The following is a 16378-nucleotide window of genomic DNA, read 5'->3' as shown; positions in this document are numbered from 1 at the left end:
TGGCTGTGTCGTTCATGTTTGGATACCATCTCTTCTACGTAAGCCAGGTCTCTCCTTTTCAAAGTCCTCAAAAGTCCCGAAACTGACATCTTCACTTGATCCCAGGGTCTCTCTTACCTGACCATTCCATCCTTATACCCCTCTCGAAATCAACTCATCACGGATGCGCAGCATTGGTAACAGTGCTGCCATGGATACGAACTGGATTTTCGTGTACGTCGTGGTAATCATGATCCCCAGCACCATCGCAAACATCTCCTGGAGGTTTTATATCATCTTCGCCGTACTCAACTTTGCTTGGTTCCCCATCGTCTGGTTCTTCTACATCGAAACCAAAGGCCTGTCCTTGGAAGAAGTCGACCGCATGTTCAAGATCAAGTATCACGCTGGCAAGAACATGAGCTACAAAGAGGCAGCGCGCTTGTCGAAGGAGGAGACTGAGGAATATAAGAAACAGGGGACAGAAGGTGGCGACAAAGTCGTGGTGGCCGAGGTCGAGGAGATGTAGCTTGCGTGAACCATCTAACATGAATGAGTACGTCAAACTGACGAGGCTGACAACCCTATTTTGTTGTGGTGGGATTGTCTTCGTGGGCGTCTCCTTCATGTGGGTTGCGTGTCTCTCGAAGGGGGCCGAGAGCTCGGAGCTGTTCAACCACTGCTTGTGCTATCAAGGCGTGGTCGATGCAGCCCTAGCTAATCCCCGGCGAGCGCGAGCCGCATGAGCGCAAATCTCTGTCGGAACACTTGGGGTCACCATGTTTCAAGAGGACTCGCACGTTTGATGCAGGCTTTTCGCATAAGAAACTTCTCTAAGTATTAAAATCATAAAACTCTATACTGGCCTTATTCGCTTCTTTTTTATAATCTTGTTTAGTTACTTTTTTATCTTACAGTTTCCTCAAAAGAGCACTCGTTATCAGGGCAACTTATACAGAGTGTTATCTAGAGTCTCTCTATGACGATTCATGCGGCCATCAGAATGACCTCATCCGGAGGAAGATTTACCCTCGTTTTCACCATTCAGACAAACAGAGAATGGCCTCTTAGTGACCAAGGGCAGACTCATCAGTTCATCATGATATTGGACCCCTGACTATTACTCCGCTATTTTCCGCGCCGTCTAACAAGTGCAGCCTCGCAGCCTCAACCAGAAGTGTAGATTTCAGACAAGACGGCTGGGCTCTGCGGGAGAATCAGAGGGCCGGCGACCACACTTTCCTTGGTCGGTGCACCTTCCGCATCCGCTATGATGGCAATGATAATGCCCAGGGCATCAAAGGACTCGGGGATAGTGGTAGAATTGTGCTCCGTGTCGAAGGGGACCGAGATGTTGCTGACACCGTGGAAGAAGACGGCATGGTAGTCCTTATCCGCAAAACGAGGCTGGTTGTCAGGTTGAGTGAAGCTTACGACAAGCTCTGAGCCCGGGAGAATTGACTTGGTCCCTTTGGCCGGAGTCATTTGAGGTAGATGCTGGCGTGGCGAGGGGAATACCGGATTCTGTGGCGGACAAGAGCCCTCGACGACCCATTCGTTGGTGAAGTCGAGAATCTGGTTGGCGTAGGGAAAAATGGTGTCCGAGGGGCCGGCAAAAGGGGCCGAGTTCCAATTCTCGATCAGGGACCAGGTGTTGTGGCGGGATTCGGTGGCGGCGATGGCGACGAGAGCGGCGCGAGAAGTGTCTAGTCGAGCCTGGAGTTCGAGACCCGTGAGGAACGCCATGCTGGAAATCTCGATGATGGTCTGAAGGACGAGGAAAGAGGCGGGGTCGTCGTACGGAAAAGCATATAGACATGCTCCTGGTTTGATCGAGGTGGGGGAGATCTGATCCTGGAAGATGCGGAGGTGGCCTGCTTCGTTGTCCCGGATCTGTTGGATACGTTCGTAGGTGGTGTTTGGAAAGCCCGCCTCCATGAACGAGGAGGCGTTGAAGCGTTCGACACCTTGCTGGTAGAAAGAGAAAATGATCCATTCAGCAGACAGGAGATTCTGAAACAGCAGGTCGTCGGCGCCAGGAGGGCCGGTGGTGATGTTGAGCACTGCACCTGTGATGTTTCCAGGGAAAGGGCGTGCGGTTCCATTGTACGTGGCGTAGACATCTGACTCTCCTGGTGTTGGACCGTAGGATGGATCAGAGAGCTGCGATGGGCCTGGAGGCGTAGATGAGGCCGATGAGGATGATACAATCGCCGGAGCACACAGCCCTAAGCCATATAGCATGGCGGAAACGAGGATAGCCTTTCTCATGACAGCCATAACCGTGAGACAATGGTGGAATGCTCAGATGGCGCACGTAGATTAATTTAGGATGATTGAGGAGAATCACCTAGTCAAGCATGAAGAGAGAAGAGGAGGGAAAGATTCCGAATCTCCGTTGGCACATCTGGCATTCTTATAGTTCTGACTGATTGCCTGCTCAGGGAGGCTGCCGAATCTCCACTGAGAGATTTGGGCGGCATTTGGGGACTGTGGTGATCCAGGTGGTAGCATGCAACGTCAACCTCGATACATTGCCAATGTCATCGTTGCTGATCGTGATGATATTGAAAATTTCCGGATGGTGGACCGTGGCGCAGTTTTGGGATAGACTCTCAAGGCTACGAATGTTCGCTAGCTCATCGTAACCCCTTCCAGAGCGGAAAGCGATGCCCCATAGCTGAGCTGATGCACACCTGAGGCTCGAATGGAAGGGATATGAAGGGTAAGGTGGGTAAAATGTGGGATGCTTCAACAGGACATGAGTTGATATCATCCTGTTCAAGCCAAAGTACGAGGCTTGCGCTAACCCTAGCCGGACGAAGATCTCTTCCTAATGCAGCGCTATCTACGATTGGCTGATGCATTGACCTCAACCCAGCCGAGAAGGGAAAGTCGATGCCTCGTTACCCGCTCCATTCTTTTTCAAGCTTAGTCCTACTGGAAACTTTCGGCTGCAAAGAAAAATTGGGAGAATATGCCTTTGGAATGATTTAGCACATATCAATAAAACATCCATTGACGTCCCTATTTGATTGACCGGCGTACAATGGTGGGCAGAGGTGGGCGATCGAAAGCATGCTTGCCTTGTCGGCAACAGCGTGTGAAATGCGGTAAGAGGCCTTCCTTTCAGTTTTGACGGAGGCAGAAGACTTATGGTCCTTTGACCCAGACGAATCCAAACCAGAATGTCGTCGATGTCGGAGTCGAGGGCTGACATGTACTGGCTACCCGGAGGGGCTCGTTTTCATCGAAGAAGCCACGACAGACCGACGATTCGCCACAACACGACTTCACGCCCGGAGAAGCCTGTCGGGGGACCCTGAACCAATCAGCAATTCGTTGGTTGTCATGAGTACTGATGTTTATTTTGCTTTCCTCTTAAAAGAAACGCATGACTCTCCTGGCGCTTCTCCGTTCGATAGCCGCTGGCCACTTTTTGCAGCAGCTACCATGTCCGAATGCCTCCCACGAGAGTGCCTGGAATGCTTTGCGACATCATATTATGGACGCAGACAAGGCTCAGATCACATTCAGAGCAGCGGAAGGAAGCTATACACTAAGTGTCTTCGAGCATTGAATAGCTGTCTTCGAGAGCCGGAGTCGTCAATAGCGAGCGAGACTATCATGTCGATTATCATTCTCACGATATGCGAAGTATGTTCCCCCTCCCTTCTCCTCCCACTTACCACATAACTAACTACAATTGAAGTATCTCACCGCGACAAGCCCTACAGCCTGGATAGAGCACATGCACGGATTGGCCGCTTACTTTCGCTTCCGAGGCCTTGGAATTTTTCGTCAACCACTGGTACTCGAGCTTTTTGAGGCCACTCGATTTTCGATGATCACGGCAGCTGTGGCCACTCGACAAGCTACATTTCTCGCTTTGGATTCATGGAAAACGGATCCGTGGAGAGCGGCCGGGCTCAAGAAGACCATGGTGCAATGCTTGATAGATCACGCCGCAGAGATTCCGGCCCTTTACGTCGATTTTATACAGTATTTGAAAACATCAAGTCCAGTCACGAAAGCGAACATGGCGGCTGTCTTGGAGGTGAATATGGCGAACCTCTTCAAGAAATTTCAAAGTTGGCATCACACGTGGAAAATGGAAAACGATTCATTCATTCAAGAGGTCACTCTCTCGGTAGAGGAACAAGAATACTTCGGTGTCTCTTCTAAGCTTGCCTTTATCAATATCGACCACACGGTTACGGAGATCCACTACCTCCAATCTGTGATAATTCTGCTGGAATTGTGGAAAAAGTTTCGTGGAGTTGCTCCCAGGCTCGCTATGGATGCCCAGGGCGGACAGAACTGTCACCCAGAAGAGACCAGAGCCGCCAGGTCGGATCATCACCCACCAACAACCTCACTGCATATGGAAGGCCACGCAGCTGCCTTGGAGATTTGCCGGATAATACTCGGATGTCTTCAACCCTCGGGGAGACTAGCCTATGCGGTTCAATTCATCCTAGCCATTCGAATGGCACTCACTGTCTTTCGCCAGGAAGATGGAAACTTGCAAGTAACGTGGCTGGAAGGTTGTCTACAAAGAAGCTCGGAAATAAAGCACGGCTGGGACATTGGGAACAATGCCATGCAATCCTATCAATTGGCTTGACGCCGTAAGACGTACGTATGCATGATACGCACATGTGTGACTTTGATTCTCAGCACCCCGAACCATAATGCCCTTCCTGCACCTCTTTCGCCAAGACTTGCGCCTTATTTGAACGGTGCCGAACACAACTACTACGTCTAGAGCACCGCCGCTTTCTACCATGCCCTTCATCAATGATATTACCGCCATTTTGGACATTGCGCAATACCATCCCGATCAGGGGGATTAATCGCCATTGAAGCAGCAATACCTCCATCAACTGGTAGATCTGTCCCTGTGAACTTGACCACAGACTGAACAATTTCTGCATCACCAACATCTAATCTCACAAAAGCACCTTCACCCAATGCGTGTCGCAGGGTCCTTGGCTAATTATGTATTGAAGCCCGCTATAACAACGTTTGCTCCCTCGCAAGCCAGCACCTTGCACCTAGCGAAGCCAATGCCCGAAGCTCCGCTAGTCACCATGGCTGCTCTATTCCGCTGAAAGTTCGGGCTCCGTTGATTGGATTCGAGGCCCACGCACCAATATTAATCCGATTCTCGAGGATGATGTCGAACCAGTGCCAGCCATTGTATTCGAGGCCCGTGTCTACTTGCCGATCCATCCAGGTCACGGATTTCCCAGGTATGAACGTTGACTTCTTTCCCGTCAGCAGCAATCACACCACTGACGCGAGAGTTGGGAGCGGCCAAAGGTTCACAGGGTATGTACCTCGATAGAACGCCCAGCTCTGCAATGGCAGAGCGACTGCAAGCAAAGCAAAGAATGGGAAAGCTTAGTAATAGCCATGATGGAGATTGTAGACACTATCTAATATCTTGAGGAGATTTGTAGAACACTCCACATCTGATGTTTTCAAGTTCCTGTTTTCGATTGCGAGTCTACCTAAGCTCTCGGATGGATCTGGCTCCTTCCGAGGCCGTATGCGAGAGGTTTTATGCTCGACGCCATGCCGAGTTGTACGACCTATAAAGGGAAAGCCTCCAACCCAGACTGGCCCGGTTTGGATCCCAACCTTCTCTATCGATCTACCTGATCTTCTTGAGCGGTTCATTGTGGTCCTGTTCTGAAGCTGACAGACCAAAGACCTCGAGGACTTCAAACCCAACATGACGGATATTCATTGCGCGCCTCTGGGCAACTCTACCTCACGAGACAAGATACTTCGTCGTGTGCAGACGTCAGATAGCGTCTTTATGCCTCGCGACCTCTTTGAGATTCTGTAGCTCAATCCTGAACGCAAGGTCGCAGGCGATTTGACCAGAAAGGTAGGCGAGGAGCTCTTTTGCGGACAATATATATAAGCTGACGCGTTATTGCTTGGACATTAGTTCGGTAATCCCACTCCGCTCTGCCTATTGGGCTTCGTCGTCGCCGCGACTCCTGTAAGTCTGATTCTTCAAACCCTCATTAGCAATTTGGATTTGCAGGCTTTCGAAACCTTTCTGGTCTCCTTGAAAGAGCTTGTATGTTTCCCGGCTTCCTAACCATCAATAGTTTTCTTGTGCAAACATGGGTTGGCGAGGAGCAGGAGGCCAAGCAGGAGCTATCATGTAGTCACCTAATCCCTTGAGAATGTCCCCGCGTGTAAAGCCATTTTGCTTCACGACTCACTCGCCGCCCCAGCTTCTCCATGACTAGCAGGCTGCTATTATAGTCCAGTTATGATCTTCTTCGGTGGTATGATCCAAATTATTGGCGGCATCATGGAGTGGATCATTGGCAATACGTTCTCGATGTGCCTCTTTTTCACCTACGGGACCTTCTTCCTTGCTCAAGGGACTTCACTCATCCCCTGGTTCGGAGTGGAGATCCACTACACTCTCAACGGGAATAATTTGAAAGGGATGTAAGAGCCAGCGTACTTGGCGACCTTGGGTATGGCCGATTCTACCTTCCTTTTCTTTTTCCAACTTTCCACCGACCCAACTTCGGCAAGACTAATGATGTGGAAATGATGACTAGGTTTCTATTTTTTCTCTCTCGCAATCTTGACAACAATCTACACCGTGTGCGCCGTTCGAACTAACCTCGTCTTCCTCTGTGAATTGTTCGTCCTCATCTTTGCTTTCGGCTGCTCAACCGGAAGTCTCTGGAACCTTGCTCTGGGAAATCTTGAAACCGCAAAGGACTTGAATAAAGTATGATTTTGATAGCAGAGCTCTCTCCCTTAGATTCATGTCTTACTGACGCTGAGAACAGGCCGCTGGTACGCTTGTGTTCAGTCTTATAATGGTTGTGTGGTATCTACTTGCCATACAATTATTCGAGGCAGTCGACTTCCCCTTTGTATTACCAGTGGGAGACCTATCGGGCTTGATCAAGGGAAGGCAGGAGAGAATTGTACAGCAAGGGAAACAGGAAGAGGTCAAGGGAGAGAAGGCTCAGACTCCCCCATTCTCCTCCTAGTACGAGAACAACGTACCCGATCGGTATAGTCCCCCCTTTTGACTGCTTAGTCAGCCATCTCAGGCTGGCCTTGGCAAGGGGAACAATGCACGAAATCTTGTCTCTGTCCTTTACGTCACGACTTTCAGCCTCAATACAAGGATTCCATGAAAAATAGTCGGATCTCGACCAAACAAGCAATGATCTCTCCCAGGAACCAGATCTTACCTAGAATTTGGTACCTGCGCAGGGCCAGATCTGTGCTCGTACCATTGAAATCCAAGTGGTTGCATGACGGCATGGCTTTTTGTTCCTTCCCTACCTTCAGTATGCATATACAGCACACTCCACCAAAGCTTCCCCCAGTTGTACTTTCTTCTGTTTTATTTCGATTAAGCTCGCTCTTGAATCTCGCCTCGTGGTAAGACGGTCACCTTGCCATCGATCACAGCACCCCAAAACATTTGCGTTCAGAAACGTGAGGTAAAATGTCCAAAAGAAACATCCCTGACCACCCTGAAACCAAGCATCCATCTACAAAACGAGCGAAGGAGATCGATGCCAGTACGCCCTACGAAGAGCTTACGAGTCTTCTTGCCAATCAAGGAAGTCCAAAAGAAACAAGGAACGTGCTCCATTGGTTTCGTAGCAAAGACCTCCGCATTCATGACAACCAAGCCTTACATGCAGCATCCAGTCTCGCTAAAGAGTCCAAAGCTCCCTTGATATGCGCCTATGTCAACTGTCCAGCCGAATTTCGATGGCATGGGACCTCGCCCGCGCGGACAGACTTCATTTGTGAAAACCTCGGGCTTATGCAGACCGAGCTCAAGCAGTTGAATATCCCTCTGGTCTTTCTGGAAGCGAGTGAAAGAGATGAAATCGTGCCGGCCATCGTAGATTTCATCCGTGAGAACGGTTTCTCGCATGTCTTCGCCAACTACGAGTACGAAATCGACGAGCTGCGTCGCGATATCAATGTTCTCAAGGCAGGGCCTGACGATTCGTCCAAGGCCTTTCAGATTTCCTTTCACCACGACCAGACCGTTGTCGAACCCGGCACCATGCTCACTGACAACAACAAGCCGATGAAAATATTCACGCCTTACCACCGTGCCTGGCTCGCCGAAGTCAAGTCCAACCCAGGCCTTTTGGACACCGTGCCCGCGCCGTCCAAGAATCCCGGGGATGTTTCAGGTGAACTGAAATCCTTTTTCGACAGCAAACCGCCCACTCCTCCCAAGGAGAAACAATTCAAGGATGAATCGGAACGCAAGCGCATCCGCTCTCTGTGGCCGGCTGGCCATGATGCAGCAGTCGCACGTCTCAACAGTTTCTTGGGCGACAAAATCGAAGACTACGCTACAACCCGCTCCAATCCTGCAAAAGACTCCACCTCTCGACTGTCTGCTTACTTGGCGGCCGGTGTGCTCTCCATTCGTGAGACTCTGTCGGCGGTACGTAAAGCAAATAAAGGGTCTGCGGACTTTTCGCAATCCAGCTCCGGCTCCGGCATAGCATCGTGGGTCCGTGAGCTCGTGTTTCGCGAATTGTACCGCCAAACCACGCTGACGACACCCCACACGGCCATGAACCTGCCACAGAACCTCAAGTTCGATTTCGTGCATTGGGAAGACGACCAGGAAGGTTATGACCGTTGGGAACAGGGCACGTTAGGTGTACCCTTTGTCGATGCGGGCATGCGTCAAATCAAGCACGAAGCTTACATGCACAATCGGCTGCGAATGAACGTCTCCAGCTATCTGTACTGCAACCTGCTGATTGATTACCGACGTGGTGAGCGCTACTTCGCCGAGACTTTGATCGACTGGGACTTGAACAACAACACGCAGGGTTGGGAGCCCAGTTACACCGTCTTCAACCCCGTCAGTCAGGCGGAGAAGAATGATCCAGAGGGAGAATATATTCGAAAATGGGTCCCAGAGTTGAAGGACGTGGAAGGAAAGGCTGTCTTTGACCCGTATCACAGGTTGTCAAAAGAGGAGTTCGAGAAGCTGGGATATCCCGCCCCATACGTGGACTGGCATGAGACCAAACAAAGGGCGATTGAGAGGTTCAAGTCAGATATGAAAGATGCCGATCCCTGAGGGATGTGGCCGGACTCGCCCATCACGGTACGGGCTGTATACTCCATGCATGCTCACAAGTTTTGCTATACTGACAAGGCTGTTGGATCTGAAACGGACGCACATGTACATCGACATTTTCGATATCGGGACTGCTTCATGAAGTACCTCCTCGATATTGCTCGAGTCTTAACCCTGCATAGAATTTATGCCATCTCCACCTCCTTTAACATCTTCCACTCTTCTATCTATACGTGGCTGTGTTGACGTATTGACGAATTTGCCGCGGTGGGATTGTTTGTTTTCACGTCAACAAACTTGCGACTGAACTTTTTGACGACAGTCACTGCCAGGAACATATCGTTCAAGACAATGAGAACGCACGGCAACATTCTCACTCAACAGGTCAATAGGTTTCACGTGTGCCAGAGAAATATCAGTGTATTTCAACGTCCATTCCAGTGAATTCACATCGTTTCACCATTGCCAGTGAAGTGGAAGCACGGCAGAATCCCAAGCGGTGATGGAGGCTCCCGGCGAGAGACCACATCCGCCCTGCCATCAACCGTCTCGACCGCCTTTCACCAAAATTGAATGCCTCGTTATTAACGTCACCTCACAACGCGTTTCTCGTTAGCGCGTTTTCCCTTGCTGCCGCCCTCCTGTTGTTGTTGCCCCAAGGTGTCGTATTTCAATCCTGCCTTACCATGTCCTTTCCCTCTCTTCCTTCCTCCCCTCCTCCCTCAACCACCAACACCCTCCGCGACCAACTCTTGGATTTGGATAGAGAGGGGCAGGCCCTCAAGCTCAAACAGAGCAAACTCGAACGCCGGCTCAGGGCCGTGAGGAAGTTGATAGCCAAAAATATAAACGACACCCGCGTCAAGATGAAGGAGTTTGACGCCAACTTGGCATCCCAACAGGCCGTCAAGCCATTCGAAGCTTTCTTCGAGGACCTCGACAACGTTGAGGCGATCGTCGAGGGTCTTTGGCACCAGTTACAGGGCAACGCGGCGTTGAGGATCGCCGTGCACGCCATTGCCAATGGCCGTGGTTCGGCTGACCACATGGTCAGAGTGGCGGCGGCTCTGATGACTGAGTTGGTGGGCGATGCCACTCAGGTCATCCAAGACATTGCGGCGAGAGCGCAGCAGCGCGTCAATCGCAACGGCGAAGACGACAACGTCGACGATGACAACGATGACAACCTTGATCCTCAACTCGTTGACGCCACGTCAACTTCCGATGACATCCCGGCCTTCCTTCATGAGCGAGTCATCAGAGAACCATCACTTCCCAACGCCATGTCTTCCTCTCACCATCAACATCGCCTCACCTCTCCCAGCATCAAGAGTGAAGACGTCAGCGACCATCAGCCGACCCCGAGTCGAGCAACTCCCAACATGTATGCATCTCAATCAAACAACAGCAGCAGCAGCAGACCACCACCCGCCACACAGTACAGCTCTGCAAACATATTCGCTCAACCACCCTCGGTCGCCACAGGAGCCATGTATGCGCCTGCGCCAGGATCTGCTGCTACAGCCGCAACTGCATCTGCACCCGCAAACATGCCCACTGCTACCTTGTCATCGTCTGGAAACATTCTCAACAGGACTCCAAAACCACCAACAACAACTGCTGTCCAAACTCCGCCTACTCAAGCAACAACAGTGGCAGCACGATCTGTCCAAGTTCCAGGCGCCAGTTCCAGATTTCTTCGTCTTGAAAGTGCATTCCCTGGTCTTCTCGACAGCATCAACAGCCGTCCGACACCTGCAAAGAAGCGCCCTGCACCACCTTCCGAGCCTACTCCACCACCTCCTGAGCGACCAGCCACACCTGCTCGAGCCATCAAAAGAAACAAGACAGCCAAGGAACAGAGTAAGCTTCAAACACCCTTCTACACATCATTCTATTTCTTGTTCTTCCTCTTTTGCCATGAAATACAATTGTCAGTCACAAAATCATTTGACTAACCAAACTACCCCAACACAGTCATGCAACCTGCATTTGTCGAATTTCTCACCAAAGTCCAACAACTCCACCAGGCCGGCAAGACCATCTCTCGTACTCTCCAATGCTCCAAGTGTCAAAACGTTCGTCGCGACGTGCGTGTCCTCTCCTGCCTCCACCTCTACTGCCACAAGTGTATCATCGCCTTACGCAACGAGGCTTCTGCAGGTGACGCGCTCACTGGTTTCAAGGCATCCTGCGCCGTGGGCGACTGCAAGGGTTCCGTGAGTGGCAAAACTTCAGTCATCGACGGTGACATAATCGACTTTCTCAACTGGTACGACACCCAAGATGCCGCGATTGGAGACTTCCCGTGCCAAATCCAGGTCATGAAACTCGCATTCGACAAGACTCCCGACGACGACGACGTTCGGGTCAAGAAGCAGGCCGTCGAAAAAGAAGTCGGTGATGCCCAGATGAATGGAGAGACCGATACGCCTGTTGATTTGGTCAAGCTTGTGAGGCTGATTAGAAAGCCGTTTTGATTTGATTTGCATGCACAGCGAATGTCGCGAATTGCGAAAAAAGCAAACAGCAGAGCAGAGTGCAAAAAGTGCAATGCAATCAATCACACATCTTATCATAACAACCAAACGAAAACACCCATGTGAAAAGAAAAGCTTCCACGCCGGAAAACATGGGCTGCAGGTGAAAATGTCTTTGGTATCCTCACAATAGGAAGAGAGATACAAAGAACTTACACATCATCATATCACAACACAACCTGACCAAAACAAATCCCTTTTGCCTTGCCAGTTAGTTTGCTGAGACGGAATGATATGAAGAAACCCCAAAAAGGAAGGAAACACAGACCAGAACTATGAGGACGCATGGTCTTTTTTTCCTCCTTCTTCCACAAAGACAGGGCGGAAACGATGACGGATGCATTGGCGCTCACACAAAAAAAGGGTTTGATCCTTGGACAAACATGGACACTTTCGAATCCTGGATCATGTATGATTTGGAACATTGAGAGACACACACATCCACAGTCACAGAGACCCAAGAGCGACAAAGGGAGAAAGGGAGACTCAGAAGTGACAGCTTACTTGCCTGCTTGTTTTTTGCCCTTTTTGCGAATTATACCAGGAGAGCAATTTGGGCACAACGTGTGTTTTTCCCTCAAACCTGGAAATAGATGAGATCAGCCGAAATGAGACGAGACGAAAGGAATACTCATCCAAAAAATTGTCAAACTGCAAACCGTTGATAGAATCCTCACGAATAGAAGTATGGAGGGTCCAAAATTGAGATTCTGATTTGCATACCAGTCTTTCCTTTCGAGTTTCCTTCCCTTTCCAAAGTGATAGTATCATATCCTCCGGGATAATCTAAAAAAAGAGCCCATGTTGAATTGTTGGTTAGCAGTATGATCGGCAAGGTCGCTTCGATTTCTTCTTTCACCGCCCGTCCACCCCCTGACATCGAAATCGCCAGGCTGGAATTTGGGTTGAGATTACAGACTTGGAAACCCCAAGCAGAGTGTATAGAGTCTCAAGTAGACGCCGGCGAACTTGGGAAAGCTTTCGACGTTCTCATCATCCGCCATGGACCGATATGAAGATTTTTCTACCTACCTGAATCTAAAAAAGCGTTTCCGTACAATGTGTGCAATGTACACAGTCATATTTTTACATTCTCTCTTGCACTTGTTCTCGCTGTGTATGTGACCACGGAGAGGTATCTTTCCTCCCCCTCCCCGGGTACCTATCGAACGAAGGGCCGCGGGAAACGGTCCGCCCTCCCTACCACCCTTGCTTCCTCATCCTCCTGATCTTGCCACATTCGGCGATGAAGCCTTCCCTGAACAACCTTCTCCACCTCAGCATGCGCATGTCCTTTCTCCTCTGGCCCCGTCGCACGTGCCTCTTTTGTGCCATCGAGTCGCTCTTCACCTTGTTCTCGGAACATTTACGTTCGAGCGCACGGAACGCCCGCGCCGGTTCGCCGTAAACGCCGTCGACCGTGCGTCCGAGGGACGGTTTGAGGCGGAGGGCGATGGACGAGGTCCCCGCCATGGCGAGCTCCCGCGCCATGGCGTCCTGGTCGAGGGCGTGCCGGGCGATGCTCTCGTTCAGGCCGGCGAGGAGGCGCGACTGGGACTTTTGGCCACGGAAGGCGCTCATGTTGCCGGTGGCGGTGCTCGCGCCGCCAGGCCCCTCCCTCGAAGTGGTTGTGGTGGTCGGTTGCATGGGTTTCATGGATTCCATCATTTGTTTCCAGGTCTTGGACACGTTGGACGATTGTTCGGGTTGGGGCGGAGAAGATTGTCGGTTTTGTTGTCGATCACCGAGGCGTATCGACGAGGTGGTCAAGGTTCTCGTCGCTCGTGACGATGAGGAGCATGGGAGCTGTTGTGGTTGTTGTTGTTGTTGTCGTCGTCGCATGCTTCGGATGGACGTGGAGGTGGAAAATATCCGTTGCGTAGGTCGAGAAAGTGCAAAACATCTCTGCAACGACGGTAACGACTCCATCTTGCCCTTGAGCAGCGGGCGCGAACCAGCCGAAGACGTGCTCAGGTCAAGAAGTAGTTGGTGTACAGAGTGCAATAGTTGACCTTGAAGTTTCGCCGGTGCAGGACGAAGACGAATTCTCGACTTGAAGCTCGCAGGTAAATTGTGGCCAATCAGAACATTAGTTGTGCGGAGCCCAAAATGTTTCATGTTTGACCGACGTAATTTGGACAATTCGCAGACTTACAGGGTAACGAGTAAATCAACTCGAGCAGTCTCCCTCTCTATTTCTACAGAAGAGAAAACCATTCATGAATGCACAGACCACAAGACCTCTGCTACGATCGCTGCTCAGCAATAAGAAATACATTGCCACGCCGACCTCTTCACCTCGCGTTCACCATCTCCTACCCCTCCGAATCATGTCCTCTAGCTCTGCCCCAATAACCCTCTCGTCCCTCACATACCTGCAAGGCAAAGCCCTGGCCCCTCTCCTACTTGATCCTACTGAACAGGCAAAGATTGCCGTGATTGATGTTCGAGATTCAGATCACGTAGGTGGAAACATCAAAGGGAGCACATGGATCCCACTTAACCAGCTAGATGTGCGGATACCTGAACTCTTGAGGACGCTCAAGGACAAGGAGAAAGTGGTTTTCCACTGCATGTTGAGTCAGCAGAGAGGTCCTCGCGCGGCGTTGATGTACGCAAGAGCGAAACGGGCACACAGTTCCAAGGAGCAAAAAGCAGAGCAATCTGATGAAGAGGTGGCGCAGGGAGCGCAAGAAGTGTGCGTGTTAGAGGGTGGCTTCGGGCAGTGGCAAGCACAGTTTGGGGAAGATCCTCGATTGACTGCGGACTACGTGCCGGACATCTGGCTCTGAACGACCCAGCTGTTTGAGAGTGGATTTGGTACAGCACAAAAGAAAGACTGACAGTATGCCTTACCTCGAGGCACATCCACACGGCCACCAATAGCACCTGGATGCACTGGAATTGCATCCTTCTTCAAAGCATCCGACATGGCTATGTCGGGAATTCTGGGCGACAGGTGAGACCTAAACAGGCGGCGTCCAACGTCGCCCGGTCCTGTAGTCGAAAGATTCGGGCCCCTTCCAGGGCTGAGAATACCTTCGCCATATGGTACCTTGTATACCTATGGAAGAAGTCTCATCTTGGTGTGGACGTCGACACTGGTGGCAATGACTCACCAACTATGACTATTCATCCGAGGTGAAGGAAGGACGCCATTCGAGGCAGGGCATTCCGCTTGGGGAGAGTGTATAGTTTTTGCCGGTGAGGATCCGATGTTTGAACCGTGTCCACATGAGTTAGCCCTCATAAATGCTGCTGCCGAATAGAGAGGCGATGGCAGCGTACCACATTTTACAATGTGGCGTGGTGGTGATGGTTCGACCATTCTAGCATCTTCCCTGCTATAACGGTCGGGTCAAGCTCAGCATAGGAACTCAGAGATGAAATACAATGACTCTGTCTATTTAGTATACTTATGTTTCTGTATGCTCCTGCTAATCTCAAAAGAGTCCTGTAATGATATCATCTTGGTTGACAATATTCCTTGTTGTACTGTACAAGGCTGACCTCAAAAGGGTTGCCAAGCTGATCCGTGTCTAAAAATAGCGGGAATATATTTTGGACGGAGAACAACTCAAAGCGTTACACAAGTAACGACTTCCAAGTTTGATTTTCGAGTACTTCGAACATTCAAAGACTAAACTCAAGTGTCGGCATCTATACGGAGTTCACAAAGAACAATATTCATCATGTCTACTATCAACAAGAAGACATTCCCGATGTGTGGCGTCTCGTATGTCAGCCGAATCGAACACGAATATCTCCACAGCAAGAAACTATCAGTCTGTGCCAACTGCCTGGCATTGGGATTCCAAAAGCCTCTGAGACGCTGTAATGGCTGCTTGTTGATTGATTACTGCTCGAGAGAGTGAGCCACATGACCTCATTATGTAGTGTGAACTGTGCTAACCCAGCATAGGTGTCAAAAAGCACACTGGCCCGTCCATAAATCCTTTTGCAACCTTGTCCAGGGCAAAGGTGCTCCAAATGCATACTTGTCGTCTTTGGAGCGCAGTCAAGCGCTACGGATGATTGTTGATGCCTATCGACTCCGAGTTGAGACGGACCATCTCTCACGGGAGGAAGACCATGGGATATATTATCCAGGAAAGCCAATCGACGGATTGGTTTGGGTAAAAGGTGATGGTGAGTTTTGACTCGCTGCCTTCGGAAGTTTTAGTTCTTGATAGAATTTTACCTCCATCTTCCTTACTAATCTGCAATGCCACAGTTGTCGATGATTTTCAGCGGTTTCTCGATCTAGTGGAGGGCACCTCCATCTTACCTGAGTGGTGGCACTCGGAAGAGAGGATGGAATGTCTGGTTCTAGCAACCGATAAGGGCGACCCGGAGTCAATATTCAAGCCACTGAACCAAGCCGAGCTTCCTACAAGATACGGTGGTGACATGTCGGTACGGGTGGCTCTCGCAATCATAGCGGAGATGGTAGTGGGCTATGATGGAAAAGGCCCGGCGAGAGATGACACCTGGTTCCAAGACTTTCAAGAATTTTTAGATCTCCATCCACATGAGAGGGCACGTCTGATAAAGGGAAGCATAGAGATGGCCGATCAAGTCCTCAGAGAACATGGCGAGCAGTTCAGGTAAATCCTTAGCTCGAGCAACTCGATCCTTACAAAGAAAAAAAAACGGCATCGAGGAATTGAATCGCAGGTGGTGAATGATTGTTGTTAGGAAGGCGCCATCCACCAAAGTGAATATTCGTTGA

General features: G+C 50.4%; 5 protein-coding genes across 5 annotated transcripts; 4 read left to right on the top strand and 1 right to left on the bottom strand.

Moving 5' to 3' along the window:
- Positions 1-3432: 3432 nt before the first annotated feature.
- On the top strand, positions 3433-4606 carry PV06_01111 (uncharacterized protein; the record flags this gene model as incomplete). Its single annotated transcript, XM_016401698.1, has 2 exons — positions 3433-3636; positions 3692-4606. 2 exons carry the CDS (start codon positions 3433-3435, stop codon positions 4604-4606), a joined length of 1119 nt encoding a protein of 372 aa, XP_016268751.1.
- Positions 4607-7359: 2753 nt separating this feature from the next.
- PV06_01110 (uncharacterized protein) lies at positions 7360-9306 on the top strand. The gene has a single exon (XM_016401697.1). The coding sequence runs from the start codon at positions 7487-7489 to the stop codon at positions 9104-9106; it is 1620 nt and encodes a 539-aa protein (XP_016268750.1). The 5' UTR covers positions 7360-7486; the 3' UTR covers positions 9107-9306.
- A 3272-nt stretch (positions 9307-12578) lies between these two features.
- PV06_01109 (uncharacterized protein) lies at positions 12579-13764 on the bottom strand (the record flags this gene model as incomplete). Its single annotated transcript, XM_016401696.1, has 1 exon — positions 12579-13764. The coding sequence occupies one exon, from the start codon at positions 13762-13764 to the stop codon at positions 12847-12849; it is 918 nt and encodes a 305-aa protein (XP_016268749.1). The 3' UTR covers positions 12579-12846.
- Positions 13765-13820: 56 nt separating this feature from the next.
- Positions 13821-15061, top strand: PV06_01108 (uncharacterized protein). The gene has a single exon (XM_016401695.1). It carries the CDS (start codon positions 13866-13868, stop codon positions 14436-14438), a length of 573 nt encoding a protein of 190 aa, XP_016268748.1. The 5' UTR covers positions 13821-13865; the 3' UTR covers positions 14439-15061.
- A 277-nt stretch (positions 15062-15338) lies between these two features.
- On the top strand, positions 15339-16257 carry PV06_01107 (uncharacterized protein; the record flags this gene model as incomplete). Its single annotated transcript, XM_016401694.1, has 3 exons — positions 15339-15517; positions 15569-15795; positions 15881-16257. 3 exons carry the CDS (start codon positions 15339-15341, stop codon positions 16255-16257), a joined length of 783 nt encoding a protein of 260 aa, XP_016268747.1.
- Positions 16258-16378: the final 121 nt, after the last annotated feature.

Source organism: Exophiala oligosperma (genome assembly GCF_000835515.1).
Source record: "Exophiala oligosperma strain CBS 72588 unplaced genomic scaffold supercont1.1, whole genome shotgun sequence".
In the NCBI taxonomy this organism is placed as follows: Eukaryota; Fungi; Ascomycota; class Eurotiomycetes; order Chaetothyriales; family Herpotrichiellaceae; genus Exophiala; species Exophiala oligosperma.
This window is presented reverse-complemented; position numbering and strand designations above follow the sequence as displayed.